The sequence below is a fragment of the Sinohyriopsis cumingii genome, chromosome 6 (genome assembly GCF_028554795.1).
Source record: "Sinohyriopsis cumingii isolate HCF-2022 chromosome 6, ASM2855479v2, whole genome shotgun sequence".
NCBI lineage: Eukaryota > Metazoa > Mollusca > Bivalvia > Unionida > Unionidae > Sinohyriopsis > Sinohyriopsis cumingii.
The window spans coordinates 121,124,220-121,142,872 of record NC_142966.1 but is presented as its reverse complement, the minus strand read 5'-3'; the positions used below and the strand labels follow the sequence as shown (position 1 = coordinate 121,142,872).

Below are 18,653 nucleotides of genomic sequence, written 5' to 3'. Positions count from 1 at the left end.
GAACCGCTAATGTGCTTGAATATTCCGAGAATTCCTTACGTTAAAAAGTTTGGCAGGGTTTATTTTACGAAACAACCATCTCCCCATAATCAACAAATAATCGCTAAAATCTAACAGTTATGAACATTGGATGCAACTACAGTTAACATATGCCCAAGGTTTGTGTGCATTATACTAAATGTAATTTGTTCAATTGCGTGCCATCGAAAATATTATTTTACATTTTAGTTCTTCCAAGTTTTGAAGTTAGCATTAATTTGCCGCCTTTTGGAGTATCATCTGATGAAAGCTTGCCTATTGATGTAAAGGCGACGTAAGTATCAACAACAACAACAGCTATAATAACCACTACGACTAGTAATTCAAACGCTAAAACAAGTACTCATCTGCTGCTGTTATTAATATTATTAATGATGACAATCATCATGTTTTCTATAATTATTATCATATCTTCGTCATAAATAATAATAATAATAATAATAATAATAATAATGATAAAAGTAATAATAATAATAATAGAAACATTATTATTATTATAATTAGTATTACCTATAACATGAAGTGATAATACGACGATGATATTTGTGGTAGTGATGACAACGACTATGATGATAGCGACAAAGGCAATCACAAAGCCGGCTAGGGCGAAGAAGACAACAAAACTGCTGTTGATAACATTGATACTAAAACAGTTCGGCACATCTTTACCACCCTCAAGAAGCAATCGTAACTCAAAGACAGTGAGATAGAATCAGTTTTTACTGATTTTACAGAGAGTAGACGAAATTTCACTAATTATAATTCTAATATGTATCGTCGTGCTTTAGGTACACCTTTGGAAAGGGAGTAGAGGGTACAGTGTCAATCATGATCAAGCAAAAGTGGTATTTTGAGTCGGCGGGAATTAGCCATGAGGGTTATGTAAGTAAGAAACTTAAAATTGTCTTATATCATAAATATGTTTTCAAAATTGATTTTCTCTTCCTCTACTATTCTATATTGCAATTTACTTGATACTTTGATAGAAAATAATAATAGCAAACCCAACAGTAAAGCTTATTATATCTACTATATTGACCGCCGTAAAGCTGAGAGGCTTTGGCTTTCCACCAGACTGACTATTCGTAAGCAAATCTATGAAGCCGCTAAGAAGAATGTCACAAATATAGTCCATGCAGCGAGATCAGCCCACTACACTACTAAGATCATGGAAAGATCCAGCTGCAAAGAGCTCTTCGAGATTACTAACAAGCTAATGTTAAGGAACAAATCTACACCACTTCCAACTACCTTCTCTCCAGTCGACCTTCCAGACATGTTTACAAATTTCTTCCGTGACAAAGTACAAACCATTAGAGATAAGCTTGACACCACAATTTCAATTGACTCGTCGTCACCATACAGTTGGGATACAGAATTTGAGCGGCAACCATTAGCAGCATTTGAACCTGTCTCTATGGATTTCGTACGAACAATCCTGATGAAGAGTGCACCAAAGTCATGTGAACTTGATCCAATTCCAACATCACTGCTGCTTGAGTGCTTAGATCCAGTACTGCCTTCATTAACTGATGTTATTAATACCTCTCTCTCATCAGGGGAATTCCCATCATTTTTCAAAACTGCCATTGTAAAGCCTCTGCTGAAGAGACCAACACTAGACCATAACGATTTAAAGAACTACCACCCAGTTTCTAATCTCCCATTCATATAAAAGAAATTCTTAGAAAAGGTTGTTCTATCCCAGCTTGTATCTCATCTGAATTCAAACAGTCTTTTTAGCAATGTACAATCTGCATATCACCCTTGCCACAGTACTGAAACTACTCTTTTAAAAGTAGTTAATGATATTCTCTCTGCTTTGGATAGCGGAAAGATTACAGTCCTCACCCTCTTTGATTTGTCTGCAGCATTTGACACAATAGACCATGATATATTACCTCACCGCCTCCAGCATGTATTTGGCATTCATGATACAGCCTTACTGTGGTTCAAGTCCTACTTGATCAACAGGACACAAATTGTATCTGCAAATGGAATACACTCCAGCCCAGTTGATCTAGTTTGTGCTGTTCCACGGGGGTCTGTTCTTGGGCCTGTTCTCTTCATTCTATACACTCAGCCGCTCTCAAGTGACATAGATCATCATCTAGTGTCTCACCAATTGTACGCTGATGGCACCCAAATATACAAATCTAGCCACCCAACTGAAGTTGATGCTACCATCCAAGATGTAGAGAGGTGCATTTCTGATGTGAAATCATGGATGACATGTAACACGTTACAGATGAATGATGATAAAACTGAGGCCATTCTGATCACAAAACACAAAGACTTTTTCATTCACATCCTTTACCTCAAACAGTAAATATCAGCAACACCAACATTAAATTCACACAATCAGTACGAAACCTAGGTGTTACTCTGGACAGAACTCTCACATTGCACCAACATGTTATGAACATATCCAAGGCTGCATATCTTGAGCTGAGACGCATCAGCTCAATTCACAAATATCTTTCAGTTGATGTCACTAAAACACTTGTGTGTTCATTAGTACTTTCAAGATTGGACTATTGTAACTCAGTTATGTCTGGTTCACCTCAATATCTACTCCAGAAACTTCAAAAAGTTCAAAACACAGCTGCTCAGATCATACTTAGAGTACCACGATCAGAGCACACCTTCCCGCTGCTCTGTACCCTACACTGGCTATCCATTCGATCCTGAATCAAACACAAAATTTGTTCTCTGTGCTACGTTTCATTGACGGACTCTAGTCAACATACCTATCCGACCTCACCCAAGTGTACACAACAGCAATATACTTGCTCTTCTCTTCCGACAATCGTATACTCATTGTCCCCAATGTGAAAACGAAGTCATATGGACAGCGTTCTTTCGCATACCAGGGCCTGGCAACGTGGAATGAGTTGCCCACTGAACTTAGACACAAGGACACAGTGATCCCATTCAGGAGTGCTCTCAAAACTCACTTATTCCGACTGCAAGAACAGACTTAGAGACCTAATAATGTTTCCTACCTTAAATATTCTCAGTATGTTTCTTTTTAATGTTTTCTAATTTCATGGTGTTTGTTTTTGTAATCATATCATTATATATGTTTTATGTTATAGGTGTTGTCTAATGTTGTAAAGCGGTTTGAGCTTCTAAAGATTAAGCGCCATACAAAGTCCTCGTTATTATTATTATTATTACTACTACTATCTCATATTCCAAACGACTTGTGACAGTATCATTAATAGACATAGTAAAATAATAATAATAATAATAATAATAATAATAATAATAATGAAGCTTATTATATGCAGTTATTAAAATAATTTGTTCCAACTAAGATATATTTTCTTCACAATAACGTCAATATTACGCAATATTGAATATATAATTAATGTTCGTGCATATGATCTAATAATTTTGCTATAACAGATATATACGATTTTATTTTTTCAATTTGAAGAAAATATCTAAATTGTACGTGACTCATCATGATGTGACTTTTTAAGCTTTCTCTTTTTACATAGATTGATGGTGAGTTTCAATATATCGTCTCCGTCGAGTCTCTCAGACAGACTTTCAATTATATCGATTACCAGACATTCGAAATCCTTGCGGTGGTCACCGAAAATCTTACAGGACAGTCAGCGAATGCTACGGCCGACATTACATTCTATGACAGACCGGAGAAAATACAATTTTCAGACTCCTTGCCAACGAACTTCAAACCGGGACTTATTTATACTGGATTCGTAAGTCAATCATGACATTCACAATTGATGAATAGCTCAAACACATGTAACAGATAATTTTGTTTCACATATTGAAATAATACGTAATTTTGATTTGGGTTCTAAGTGCATTGTTGTTCGCTATGTGTTTCTGATTTCATTTGGAAAGAACATGGACTGCAAATATATCACCCGAAAAAAGAACAACAGGTTTTGGATATTTTTTCATAGTTATATCCAATATCTTAATAAAGCTATCTAGCATACATATTAATCATGTAACCGTGTGAAAAATGTATGGAGAAAAAAAATCATTTTTCTTTTAACAATCATAATCTTTTAATTTGTATAGAGACGTTATTCTGAATCAGGCACCGATGCTGTTTCTAGAGTAAGGTAATGGTTTAAAAATGTATAATCATATTTCAATAATACTTTTCAAATAACCTTGAATTTGAAAAGGGAAAATAAAACAGTATCAAATTTTACAGCACTTTCAAGCTAGGAATTTATCTTAGTACGATTTGACTATGTTACTTTATGCAGTTTGCAATGTTAATTGTCATAATTGTAATTATGCATATTAGCTATACTAGGCAAAACAGCTTTGTGCCTCATCTCTTTCCACTTTTAACAGATAAAAGTTTTCAAGCAAGACGACACTCCATTGCCATATCCATCGGGCAATGTTACTCTTCACCAGTCTTTCTTCGCGAAGAAAAAAAGCGACATGAAAGAGGAAATCAAAAACGAGGTTGAAGAATCAGTAACGCTAAATATGTTCATACCTTTTCCTTATCCGGAGCCTGAGGAGGAGATAAAAATGCCTCCGTTAGTCCTGGTGATTCCAGTAAATGGAATTGTGAAGTTTGACATTAATCCTTTCATCAATGTAAGCCGCATCTCTCTACAGGTGAGAGGACTGGCATACTTCTCTTTATTTATCACATTATGAAACAGATAAATAGATGACTGGAGTCTACTGTATACTTGTCATTTCATTTAAAGGGACTAGGCGTAAAATATTATATATAAGTCAATGACAATTTTTTTCATTATAGGTCGATCTTGTGAAGTTTGATATCAACTTGTTTATATATCGACCATTATACGTTTTACGGAACAGAAATAAGTACAGATTGTATATTTCATTTTTTTAATATAAAATACTTCACTAAGTGTTTGTTCATTGTAATCATACGCATTAGCCATGAATGACAATTTACACAGATACACCAAATTATACTGTAGGTCTTGGAATAAGCATTGTCGTGGGTTACTTCTTCAAACATTTTTTTATGAAAATGTAATCGAGTAATCAGTAAGTTAATGCACACTGGAAGTGAATAAAAACAAATATAGTACCATTTAATAGTAATATACTTGACGTAAATAAACACACATAATACCATTTAATTTCAACCTACTGGAAGTGAATGAAAGCAAATATAATACCATTTAACATCAACACATGTTACGGACTATAATAAGAAGACACGAATGGGACACAGAGATTGTATTCTTTTGCTTCTTCACATTTGTCAATATGCAAGAAATAATTAGAACATGCAAATTAATTGGTGTACATGAAAACTCATGCAGATTGGAAAATTCTTTCTAATTTACATCAGTTCATAAAAAAGCTTGAAGTGTAGTATTGAATACATAAAGTGATTGCTCATGTCAGCAATTTGAAAATAAAGCTTTCCATGTGAGGTGAGCATCAAAAAATCTATTGTCAGTGTTATTATTCCAAATTTAATAACCTCAGTGACATATATGTTATACATTGGTTCTTTAAATTAAATGTTCCCAAAAGGACACTTCTCCTTTACCCAAGAAAATGTAACAAATAGAAAATAAATCACCTTTACGTGCAACTAGACACACACACACACACACACACACACACACACACACACACCTCGATCGATCAAATTGATCGATCGAGAGATAGATATTTGTGAGCACTTCTCTGCCACCTTAACTTTGTCGTCTGAACGGAGCTATATATTTCTTTGGGTCCTTACATTATTGCAATAAGCTTTGATCAAGTCACTAATGAAAATATGTTTGAATGCCTGGTTAACCTGAAATGAGCTGCACCATGGAATTTTCCTTCTAGCAAGACGCTCGCATTTAAATTTTGTTTTCACTCATTGCTATCAATCATGAATTATAGTAAGTATGCGTTCTTTAAATTAAAGATCTTTTCAGATTAATAACTTTAAAAAAAAAACGTTGTACCTGCATAAATGAAATTCCTTTGTCATTAATTCAACATTAAATTTTTTTTATGAACTTCATCGTCTAATATGTGTTACTCTACCGACCGTCAAAGACTATATTACAACTCATCCGACAACTAACATCCTTGAACGTTTTAACTGCTAGATACATTGTTTTAAAATGAATATTCATTGCCGTCTCCTAGCGTTTATAACCTTTAGCGATTTTAGCCATTGTTAAGGCCAAAATAGGAATGGATGGACATCCAGCAGAAGAAAGTTGTTGACGTATTTTCCAATTTCGTGTCTGAAGAAAAAGCGCACCACGTGAGAGTGGTCAAAATTTGGGGTACGTTAGACTTAAACCGTGGTTGTAAATGGCATAATAGCACGGTAATGTCCTTGGGATGTTTTCTAATCCATACACCTCCAACAGTGCCGGATTAAACCCTGTGGAGGCCCTTAGGCACTGAGGTAATCGAAATCTTGCGGCCCCCTCGCAAGTTATCTGCTAATACGTTTTGTTAATATTATTTTGATCCGTTGTCGCGGGGCCCCTAGGCCGGTGCCTACTCTGCCTATTTGGTAATCTGGCACTGAGCTTCAGCTTCTGCGCTCGGAAACAAAAGACTTGTGTACCAGATAGATGGATGATCCGTTACTAAACTCGTTACTTGTATATAATCTTCATCTTGAATGTAAGATTCAGTTGAAATTAGATGATCCTAAAGAGTCATTTAAACCCTGTTTTGTTTCGTAAATATTTATTTTATTTTACTTTTTGAATTTTTTTTTTTTTTTTGGGGGGGGGGTGAAGTAAATGGATTGAATATATAAGCTGAATCCTAATGTGTTAATGTGTTTTACCTTGATTTCAGGCTGAATACAAAGGTTTGTTTGCGTATTCGAGTCTGGAGAAATTTGAATCCCCAAGCAATACCTTCGTACAAGTGAGACTTTTGACAAGTAATCCGAAAGTAATTAACTCTCTCTCTCTCTCTCTCTCTCTCTCTCTCTCTCTCTCTCTTATAATTTTGCAGATGACCTAGGAAGCATACAATCCGTTTTGCGACTTCATCGATTTTTCTATGCGTTGGAAAGTACATATTGGTGTAAATAATCCGCTTTCCTCTACATTTCTGTTTAATCTAATCTGGAAAATATAATAAACACGCATAGAGTCATTTGGTGTAGTATCCATGCAGGGTATCTATTAATTAACTTGTATATGAATTATCATTCATACGTTTATAAGGCAATCTTCAAAACATCACATTAATAGACACTTTGTCAACCAAGTATTTACCTATGCAGGAGTATCTTCAGGGCCAGATGGGTTTGCACGTGCATATATCTTTTATATTAGCTATCCATTTTCTGTTGATTGTAACAGAAGTTTGAGGGTTTTGAGTTTAGAGTTTTTATTTATTTGTCACCTAATATTTGTTTCCCTTTCGAAACTTTTAAAAGACATGGCATATATTAATTTCTAAATTTCACAGAAGGCAAAGAAAAAAATAGTTAAATATGAACATAATACAAATAAATTACAATTTTAGTAATGTTTTTCTTTTTTATCTTCAGGCTGGACAAAACGCAACATTTCAGATTCGCGGCACAACAATGACGAGGAAGATAAATTACTTAGTATAATCAATATCCTGCTCTCTTTACTCAAATATACATTTTAGTGCAATGTTATGTAGCTTGGTAAAAATAAATAGATTCAAGCCTTATTAGAAATGTTAGTAGCATATCCGTGTTAAATGGTTATTTGATAGTCTTTTAAAGAAACGTATATGGCTCAGATCTGTGATAAAATCACCTAGATTTTATTTAGTTATATTGTGTAGTCGCAAAATTATCATGTGTAGCATTTCACTTTAACGTTTCCTTTTTACCAATTGAACCATTTAATAGATAATTTATGACTGCCATAGCAAAATATTAGATTTTTGATAGATAGACATACAGTTTGTGTTGTTCGCTATAAATAAAAGTAGATTCGAATACACATAAACGTTATTGGTTGACTTCTTGCTTACAATTTTCTAATTAAGATTATGTCCAAAGGAGCAAGCTTAACGAGGGGAGAATTTGACATGGGATTACAAAGAACAAGATCCTTTTCCATCCCAATGCTTCATGAATATTCTCCCTCTGCAAGAATAGTGATACATTTCGTCAGAGCAGATGGCGAAATAGTGGCTGATGCTATGAATTTCAATGTAGATAAATTTTTTGAGAATCAGGTACGTTATTTTTTTTCTTTCCTTTCTCTATCCGAAATTTACTATCACAAGTCCAAAATTACAGAATGTTCCGAATGAATTCCAATAGTCTTCAGTGCCTTGATATAATACAATGATGCAATCCAAAATGTCTTTGAATGAGTTCACAAAAATTCAAAGTAATCTATTAATCCAAAAATCAATGAGCACTTTAGTAATTCCAATTAATATTTTAAATAACACAACTACAATCTCTGATCACAGATGAATTCCCACCGACTGATATAAAACAGCTGAATTATTTGTTTATCTAATCCTAATTTATGCACATTTTTACTGTACCTCTGTCCTAAAGGAATATGAAGCAGTCCAGCGGAAAACCCGAGTCTAATTGTAGACAAGGCTGGGATTGGAATTAAATTCTATGTAAACATTTTGCTTGCAACTTACAGTCAGGGATAAGCGTTTGTAACGTCAATGTTAGGTTTACAACTTACAATAATGGACAAAAGTTAGCATACAATACAAATTAATTATACATAACACCTCCCCTCTTTAAAAAAGAAATATTTATACAATAAATCTTTCTTGAACATATATGTAAAATATGCATATGATAATACAATAATTCAAGTTGCATAGAAAGATTCTTATGAAAGACACTCTTCTTAATTACACAAAATAGATACAAAATAAAACAATATATTACTTTTAGACACGGAAGATTGCATCTGCAAACACATTATCTGTACCCCTGGTGTGCCTAATCTAAATCGTTAATTCTTGTACCATTAAATTCCACAACAACAAGCTCTGATTTGTATTTTTCATATTGTCAATGATGAAAGTAATTGAGAGAAAGAGCTGAACTAATAATATACACTTTAAAATGTTTCAAAGCAAATATCAAAGTCAAACATTCCTTCTCAATTGTGAATAATTGATCTGGTACTTGCTTAATTGTTTTATTAAAATGGCACAGTGGCTGATCCACTTCATTTTTATATTCTTTAATCAATATTCCACAAGTTCTTGAATCGCTTGCATCAACAGACATTTTAAATTAATGGCTGAAATTTGGTGCCGAACGAACCATCGTACTTTTAAGTATGGCCTTTAATTTGTAAGAAAAATATTAATAACCTTTGAAAACCCCATGAAACTTGGATTTCCTACTGAACAAATTTTTGTCCGAGTTCTGTTAATTTATTGGCAAATTTGAGCAACGTTTCCGATAATATCCATCCATCCGTAAAATTCGCATCAGTTGTGTTTTTTACTAATATGCAATGGAAATTCAGATATAGTATTGACCTTAACTTGTACAGGTTAAACTTGGCTTGTCATATAATATGTCAAGACAATGTGACACAAGCATGGCAAAGCTCACCTTTACCTAAATTAACCATCATATCTGAATCAGTAAAAACGTTCCGAATGGTTTCCAAGTGATCTTCACAGGTGTGCAACGCACTGACGTCATCAATGTATGAGATAGATTTATCTAGACCAGATGTTAACATTTTTATTTGACGTTGGAATATTGTCAGATAATGTTTCTTTCCAGAGGTCATCATTTTCTACTAATAAAAACCGTCTTGTGTTGAAAATGCCGCAATTTAGTGCTCTCAGTTTAGTGGAATCTGCCAAGATCTTTTTAAAACGTCAAGCTCGGTGATATATTTTGCATTTCCAATTTTGTCGATGCAACCGTGTAATCTTGGGATCGGAAATGAATCCGTTTTGTCGACACTGTTGACTTCTCTAGTCATCACACATGGGAAATGTATTAGCTGGTTAGGGCACAAGAATACATGCTGAACACCAATTACTTTTACTTGATTCTATAAATCATTCTATATAAAATACTGAATTTTTTATTTCAAATAATTCCCGTTTCAGTGGATTCATCCTGTAAGGACTCTGTTTCACAGGTGTAGAAGCTACAATACCAATACAATGTTAGATTTTGTTTTCGTCTGGAACATCTGGAAACAAGTGTTCATATATATTTTCTAGTTGTTTTAGCACACGTCTTTCCTGTTGCTTTTGCTGTGACAATTTCTGGTCCAGATTGTTTAATATTTCTGAATTCAGACGACTTGTTAAGCCAGAGTCACTACATTCAGATTATATTCCATCGTTTATAACCTTACTATGTTGGATAGGACCAACTAAATTAATTGAATAATAAACTGTGTTATCTCAATCAAAATACTCCTTTAACATATTTATATGACAAAATTATTTCTTTTTCCTCCTCCCAGTAGTGTTAAATATATACTATAAGTCTTTTACTCTTTTTTCAACTGCGACAGTAAAATCTATCCCGAAGAGGATTTAGAGGTATAGACAAGAGAGTCATGACTCTATCACAGGGCAGGAAACTTCTTTGTGTGTTTTATTCACAAGTTAGTTTCGACTGACTGAGAAGAGTGAAGTTTAATTCTTGCTACTTCACAAACCTTAGACAACGTATATTTGAAATCAGACAAATAGCCAATAAGATTATTTTTTGAATTTTCATTTGAAAGAAGTTCCTTCTTTGATAGTTTACATGGTCCACAGACAGCATGTCTAAAACCCATTTCATTAAGACTAAATTTCAATGATTCCCGAACTGATTTCCTAATAGCATTAAACAGCCAATTCAATGAACACCCTCATCCCAATCCTGTTATGTATCAAAGCAAAATGAATGAACCATATTCTTCAGCGTTTGGTGAAATATTTTCAGAGCCTCTTGACTTTCAGTGTGATAGGCGAAATATTTAAACTGTTGCATAACTTGCTGGAACATTCCAGACATAAAATTCAACCCTTGATTAGACTGAAAAGATTTCGGACTCCCTACAAGTGTAAAAAGAAACACTTTCCCACAGCTTTTAAAATTGTTTTTGTTTTAATATCTTGCTAAGGAATTACCACTGGAAATCTTTTGGACGCACACATTAGAGTCAACAAGTAAACCTGGTTGCCGATCTTAGTCTTAGATAAGAGACCGACAAAGAATACCATTATTATGCTAAATGGATCGTCAAATGCAAGAATAGGTTGCATGTGAGCCTTATTTATGATCTAGTTGGGTTTTCAAGTATTTGACAAATATGACAAAATCTACTGTATTTAGAAACATCACTATTACGTCTGGGACAAAAAAATGATTCAAAATATTTTGATAAGTTTGTATTTACTTCTATATGACCAGCCAATGAAGTTTCATGAGCAAGACAATAATGTCCTCTCAATGCCACCTCGGACCAACAATTTGATTGCTCACTGACCACACGTCTCCATTTTCTTATCAGGACCCATTATTCACAAAGTAACAAACTGGAACAAGTGTGGCAACCTTTTCACAATGAGCCCTCTGAAACAATAGATCGCACGATCCTTCTCCTGTTATACGATCAGTGATTGTATTTTGTTAACAAGATTAGAACAGAGAGAACGAGTAGTAACAAGAGGGCCACTTTCATCAATAACTATCGATTGATCAATACTAGATGAAATTGTGACCTAATCAAGAAAACGGTCCACAAATGTATCAGATACAGGAATGACGTCATCATCAACATCATTAGCGAGAACACATTTTGACATAGCTCTGGTAACTGCATAAACAGCATACACATCGGTGATTTCACTCTCAATAGGATCATCTTTGCGATCCTAACAAAACTTGACATTTACAAGTGGATTACCCACGAAATTATTTCTATATATGTCATTGGCTAATAATAAATGATACCTTCTACTGGTAAAGAATACATTTTTCTGACATTCACGAGACTGAAAACTAAGTCTAAGTAACATAATAGAGAGGATCATTAACAAAGGCGCACTCTGCTCCCTGAATAAGACCACTTTCACTATATAAAAACTTCTCAGATAAAAGAACAGTATCTGATAACAAAAATATTCTGAGAAGCTCATGTGTCTATTAATAGTAGGGAAAGACTTGGCAAAATCACCAGTAAGTGAAATTGAACCTTCTGACATGAACGGTTGATAAGTGTTCAAAGCAGAATTAGTTTTGTTTGACCGAACAAATGTATTGCTTCCAAGATAAGACTTTAAAGGTTGGGCATTTGAAGTATTTCTGTCTTTACTACGTTGCTTTCTTTTTAACCTGTAGCAATAGGAACTTGTGTGCCCTTTCTGTTTATAATAAGTGCATATAGAAAGAGATAACGATTTTTGATCAGTCCAATAAGATGTTTGATCTCCAAAAGTTGGGCTGGACTGAAATTTGGAAGTACTAGTATGATGATGACTGAGATGATTTTACCGAAACACTGATGACTGGAAGACTAACTGACAAATTAGACTGTGTGAGTCAAGGAATAATAATCAGTTGTGCGAGCAGCGTTTTCTAAACGTTTAAACTTTTGCACATCAAAATAGGTCTTGACATCACTATGGATGCAATTCTTGATTTTTTCAAATAATATGAACAATCTGATGTTATCGGTGTCTTGACCATCCTTCTTGGATGAGCACCACCTATCAAATAGTTATTTTTCCCCTTAGGAATTTGTTATGGATGTGTTCAGTTTCTTGTCTACAATTCGTAATCCTTTCTCGATAACACTCAGGCACCAACTCATAACCCTTCAAGATCTATACTTTAACCATATCATAATTAGCATTCTATTATACCAACATTGAAGTGTAGACTTAACAATCTTTTGTCAATAAGTACACTTATAATAACGATGACCAATGCTCTCTTGTTCATTTCAAGTTATCAGCCATTTTCTCAAAGTTAAGAAAGCAATTATTTACTTTTATATTTTTAAAAGGAAGTACTAAGGTACAATTATGGTAACATAAAAACATAAACTTGTATGTAAAATTGTGGAGGCAATGCTATGCATGCCAGTTCTAATTCTTTGAAACTATAATGTATTTCCCTTTCTCCAATCAACAACTCTCTCTCTCTCTCTCTCTCTCTCTCTCTCTCTCTCTCTGAACCAGCATTTGTATTTCCCGTTCCTTTTCCTCTAAATTTGCATTTCCATCATTTTCCTTTGAAGCTCAAGCTTTCATAATTCCAATTCCACCTGGTTTATTTAGCTGTCATTCCTTGAAGTCACTAACAGAACTAGATACAGACTTGCCAATCATCTCAAAGAGCTATTATCCAAAAAATCATAAGCAATGTATTAAATCAAATCTCACTGACCATTATAGTACTTCAAATGAATATTATAAATAACAAAACATTAAGCTCTAATCGCAAACACATTCTCACAGAGTGGGCTGAAACAGGAATGAATTATTTGTTTCACAAATTCCTATTTATACAACTTTTCAATTTTCCCTGGCCATTATAGAATTTGAAGCAATTCATCGGAAAACCAGAGTCTAATAGTAAACAAGGCTCGCGTTGAAATCAAATGATATGTAAACATTATGTTACAATCATGGGCAAACGTTCGCTATATAAACATTATGTTACAATCATGGACAAACGTTCGCTATGTAATATTATGTTACAATCATGGGCAAACGTTGGCAATGTAATCATTATGTTACAATCATGGGCAAACGTTCACTATATAAACATTCTGTTACAATCATGGGATAACGTTCGCTATGTAAACATTCTCTTACAATCATGGGCAAACGTTCACTATGTAAACATTATGTTTACAACTTAGAATCATGGAAAAACGTTAAGCACGCAAAATAAATGAAATATATAAAGACCATATCAAACATATTATTAATTCTAAAGGATGGAATACATAAAATAGAATAGTATGTTTCTGTATTATTGAGACATGTTTTAATTTCATATATTCTAATTCTTTCTCAAACTTTCATTTTCAGGTATCAATACATTTTAACAAGAAAACAGCTAAGCCTGGGGAATATATCAGTCTAAAGCTTAACGCAGATCCAGGGTCTCATGTCAGTGTTCTTGCAATAGACAAGGCTGTGCTACTTTTAAAAACTGGAAATGACATCACTCCTAAAATGGTAAATTAAATCAACTTGTGAAATTATGCTTGCATATATAAGGTTTCAAATACACATTTTCAAAAACGAAAATTAAAAAGCAATATGCCGTACAACTGTTAGAGTAAAATGCATGAACCTTACAAGTGCAGCATTTATTTTGAGAACAAACGAAAACAATACTTGTATAACTCTTTGAAATAAGAAACGAACGGGAATTTATTGAATTCTATCAATTTATTTGGCTCTGTATTTAAGGTGAGCAAGAAACCATCATCAACTCCTGAAATGCAGTGTGTATTTTGAATTCAACCGTCGCGCTTGAATGATTTAAACAAAGCAAAGTAATATACAAATAAAGGAAAAGAGTGTTAACGCTTTAACTTATAACTTTTCCGTCCTTGAGTTATGTAAACGTTAGTTACAAAAAACATAATTACGACTGAAGAACAATTACTGATATTTTGCTGTTTGCATCATGATTTCAACATAGTCTGAGTTACCGTTTGTCTCACTGGGAGATAATTTATATTTTGTGAGTTGTTATCATCTCTATTTAAATCAAAGTCATTATTCTTTTAAGTAATTTTCAGAAGAAATGTATACATTTCCTTTTTCTCTTCATCTAAACACATTTATGCAAACCGTCATCCTCTGCTTCATAGAAAAAAGCGGACTTCTTGAAGAAAATGACTTGCAGAAGAGTCCATCATAAATCAGGGCATTACTCAAATATAACTTCTTTCTCATTGTTTGCAAAGGTCGAGGATGAACTGCGCTCTTATGATCAAAACGTTCCAGTCTTTTATAACGAACCTTGGCTATGGCGATGGCCTTGGCCAAGTACTGGGATGGATGCTACTACTATCTACCAGGTGACAAACCGTTTCCACATTAAGCATAATATGAACGCTACGTCATCATTATTTATGAAAAAAGCTATCAGGCCTCATATTCTAGTAACGGATTCAACCTTTCGTAAAAATGTCAGCTCTCTATTTGTTTATGTTGTCACAGTACTATGTGTTGAAGGCACAGTATTTAATACAGGAGACTTTTACTGTCTCAGACAACTATTATAATGAAAATATAATGGTTACCACTACATTGAACGTCACGTATATATAAAGGACTGTAAAATATTGTTCTAGATACTGAATATATATATATATATATATATATATATATATATATATATATATATATATATATATATATATATATATATATATGTGTGTGTGTGTGTGTGTGTGTTTGTGTGTGTGTGTGTGTGTGTGTGTGTGTTTATTTTATTTCTTATATGTTACAAGGGGTACAAACTGCAATAGATTTTGGAAGCAGGTTACACCAGGGTCATTTGTGTACAACAGTCATCGATTAAATACTATTTTTTTCATTTGTGAATAATTTAATAATGACTATTATTTTCATTCATACACTGAAATACATAAATAATTGTACGAATACAAAAAAGGAAATAAATTGTAAGCGGCGATTACCATACAATGATAAAATGGAGCTCGGTGGCTTCTAAAATCTTTTAACTCAATTATTTAGTCATAAGCAATATTTTATTAGATTCAATAAACTCTAATAAAACTATAGTATCAACAGTAAATATAAATATTATTTTCCAGGACGCCGGTCTAAAAGTTCTCACCGATGCACTTTTGTACCAAAGAGAACCGATATACTGGGGTAGGTGCATCAGGACACATATAATTGCTTTACATGTTCTATTATCAATTGAATTTGACTAATTTCTCACAACAAAATTTGTTCTTTTCACCAGTAATTTGTTTGCCTGTTGTTTTTGCTACTTTCATCCCATGACAGCATCCAGTTCGACGTTTTTAAATCTGTTAAACAATAAAGTCGGCGATAATGAAAATTGTCACTGTGAACGCCTTGCTGCAGAATTTGAACAACCAGAGCCTGACAGTAAAAGGTTTGACTCCGAGAATACTTATTAAATAATTCAAAATAATTATATAAAGGAAATGAATGGACCTTTATAAAAGAATGATAACTATTGTTGAAGCAATGAGACATTGTATAGAAAACAAGGCTATCTTTGGATGAATGAAATACAATTGTGTTTGTTACAATTTCAATTTTTTCTTGTAAGTTTGATTGTAACAGTATCATTTATCCTCTAAGCATGCATGAACAAGAATAATAAGAGGATATAAATCAAGGGATATCATGCAGGGATATAGTCACTCATACTTTGTTCACTTCAGCTTTTCCAATGATGATGATGAAAGCAGAAGACGTTGGAGCTGCCCCTCCTGCAGAAGGTAGCATGGGAGGCTCGACTACAAGTAGAATAAGAAAATTGTTTCCAGAAACATGGCTGTATGATAGAGTAAAAACCGGGTGAGCTTATTGGTATTGCAAATTGAACAGAGGATTGTTTGCTTCTATCAGCTGAACAACCTTATTTGCAAACTGAGCTAAATAATTGTATTATATGGTCATCAGGATTAATCCATTTATGTAAACTATGTCACTTTCTTGGTATTAAAAATTAGTTCAGTTCAGACCCCCTCTCAACCACGTTTTGTGAATTTATTGGACAATTTCCGCTCGAAAAATAGATCGAAAAATCGATAACGAGTTACAATATTGCCTCATAGGAACAAGAAAATAGATCTAAATTCATAATGCACACTCATAATTGAAATTTATATATATATATATATATATATATATATATATATATATATATATATATATATATATATATATATATATATATATATATATATATATTCAGTCCCGACGGAACCGCTGTTTTGAACTCCACTTGTCCTGATACTATCACAACTTGGGTAGCCAGTGCTTTTGCAGTCAACAACGAGACTGGCCTTGGTGTCGCACCGTCTACTGCTGATGTAAATTTCCATCTTGTTCTTCTTTCTTTCAAAATACATCCACATTTCTTCATCTTGTCTTTTGACAAAACAGCATTGGTAATTCTCGATACACTATTATCTGTCTGAGGTTCTTGATAAGTATATATTAACAACCAAAACACAATCTCACTTAACTTAATATTCCTAGTTTTAAAGTCACAGAGAAGTTGGTAAAATAGCCTAACAGAGTGTAAATCCCAAGTGATGCTGTCCTGTATTGATTGCTACGAATAGAACATAATATATAGCCTATTTCTATAGACTGACAAGTACAAACTTTGAAGGTTTATAAATCAAAGAAAAGAAGAAAAACATTAGACAGAATATCCGCAAAATATTTAATCATACTGATGCAATATTAATTTCAGCTGAACGTATTTATGAAATTCTTCATCAACCTTCAACTACCTTATTCTGTGATACGTGGGGAACAAGTCATCATACAAGCTAACATCTTTAATTACTACAAACAGGATCTGAAGGTGAATATATATATATATATATATATATATATATATATATATATATATATATATATATATATATATATATATATATATATATATATATATATATATATATATATATTTGTGTGTGTGTGTGTGTGTGTGTGTGTGTGTGAATTAACAACTTTATCGACATAAATATGACCAACGGGGAAAGATGCGATTCTTTTCATTTCAAGTTTTGTTGTTGAAATTGGCAAAAGTATAAAAGGGAAAACATTAGCAACCATAATAGCTATATCGATAATGGTGATTTGACAGAATTATTTTCGTTTGGTAATAAACATTTCTCTATGACGAGTTTTGTGAGTCTTTCAATCAGGATACAGTTATTAACAAAATTTAACCTAATGCAATATATCGATCTTTCTCTCTTCGCGTCAGCTTTTCTATATGTCTATCAGTCACATATATATTGTAACAAATATATATGGTTCTCATATTAATACATGCCTTTCAATTTCAAGGTGAAGGTTTCACTCCAGAAATCCAGGGGATTCAAGCATATTATCGTAATGAAAAATGGTAGAAACAATTTCATGCTAGTCTACAAAAAGAACTCAGTTGAAAAAAGGACAATTATAGTAAGTAACACTTTGTTATAAAACTTGCAAGACATGAATATAAAATTATCGCACTACAATGAATAATATCAATTATTACGACTATATGACCTTAAACTAAGTAAAAGAAAAAGAGCGAAATCCAGCAACTTTTGTAAAATTCAACAAATAAGTTATGTCCCTAGAATGCAAAGTGAATTTTTTTGTAAAAAAAGAATAGAGTATCGTGTCCCATATAGTCCTAACAGATTTATTAAAAGCCAGTTGTATAAAATTAATACTGAATTTCAGCGGCATTCCAAGTAAGTTCCAATATTGAATGTGTTGGTGTGCTTGTAGTCTCGAAGGCGGTGATGTGAAAATTGCCTGAAGTGTGATGATGTGGGGGAATTCCAATGTCCTAGATCCAGGCCCAAATAAACATGTTTACCTCTATTGATGATAATCGTAATATTTAACCCACACTCATCGAGAAATTTTAACAACACATT

The 18,653-nt window shown here is 33.3% G+C and overlaps 1 protein-coding gene across 1 annotated transcript in view; it reads left to right on the top strand.

Annotated features, from left to right (window-relative positions):
• The window catches only part of LOC149797854 (CD109 antigen-like), a 53,128-nt gene that overhangs the window by 12,051 nt on the left and 22,424 nt on the right, over positions 1-18,653 (top strand). Inside the window, exons 9-22 of the mRNA XM_089962867.1 lie at positions 229-313; positions 828-921; positions 3,546-3,770; positions 4,387-4,662; positions 6,856-6,954; positions 7,562-7,624; positions 8,038-8,229; positions 14,047-14,196; positions 14,937-15,050; positions 15,813-15,873; positions 16,419-16,554; positions 16,955-17,072; positions 17,462-17,575; positions 18,067-18,183. Coding sequence (XP_089818993.1) covers positions 229-313; positions 828-921; positions 3,546-3,770; positions 4,387-4,662; positions 6,856-6,954; positions 7,562-7,624; positions 8,038-8,229; positions 14,047-14,196; positions 14,937-15,050; positions 15,813-15,873; positions 16,419-16,554; positions 16,955-17,072; positions 17,462-17,575; positions 18,067-18,183 — 1,844 coding nt within the window. The remainder of the gene's footprint in view (positions 1-228; positions 314-827; positions 922-3,545; positions 3,771-4,386; positions 4,663-6,855; positions 6,955-7,561; positions 7,625-8,037; positions 8,230-14,046; positions 14,197-14,936; positions 15,051-15,812; positions 15,874-16,418; positions 16,555-16,954; positions 17,073-17,461; positions 17,576-18,066; positions 18,184-18,653) is intronic.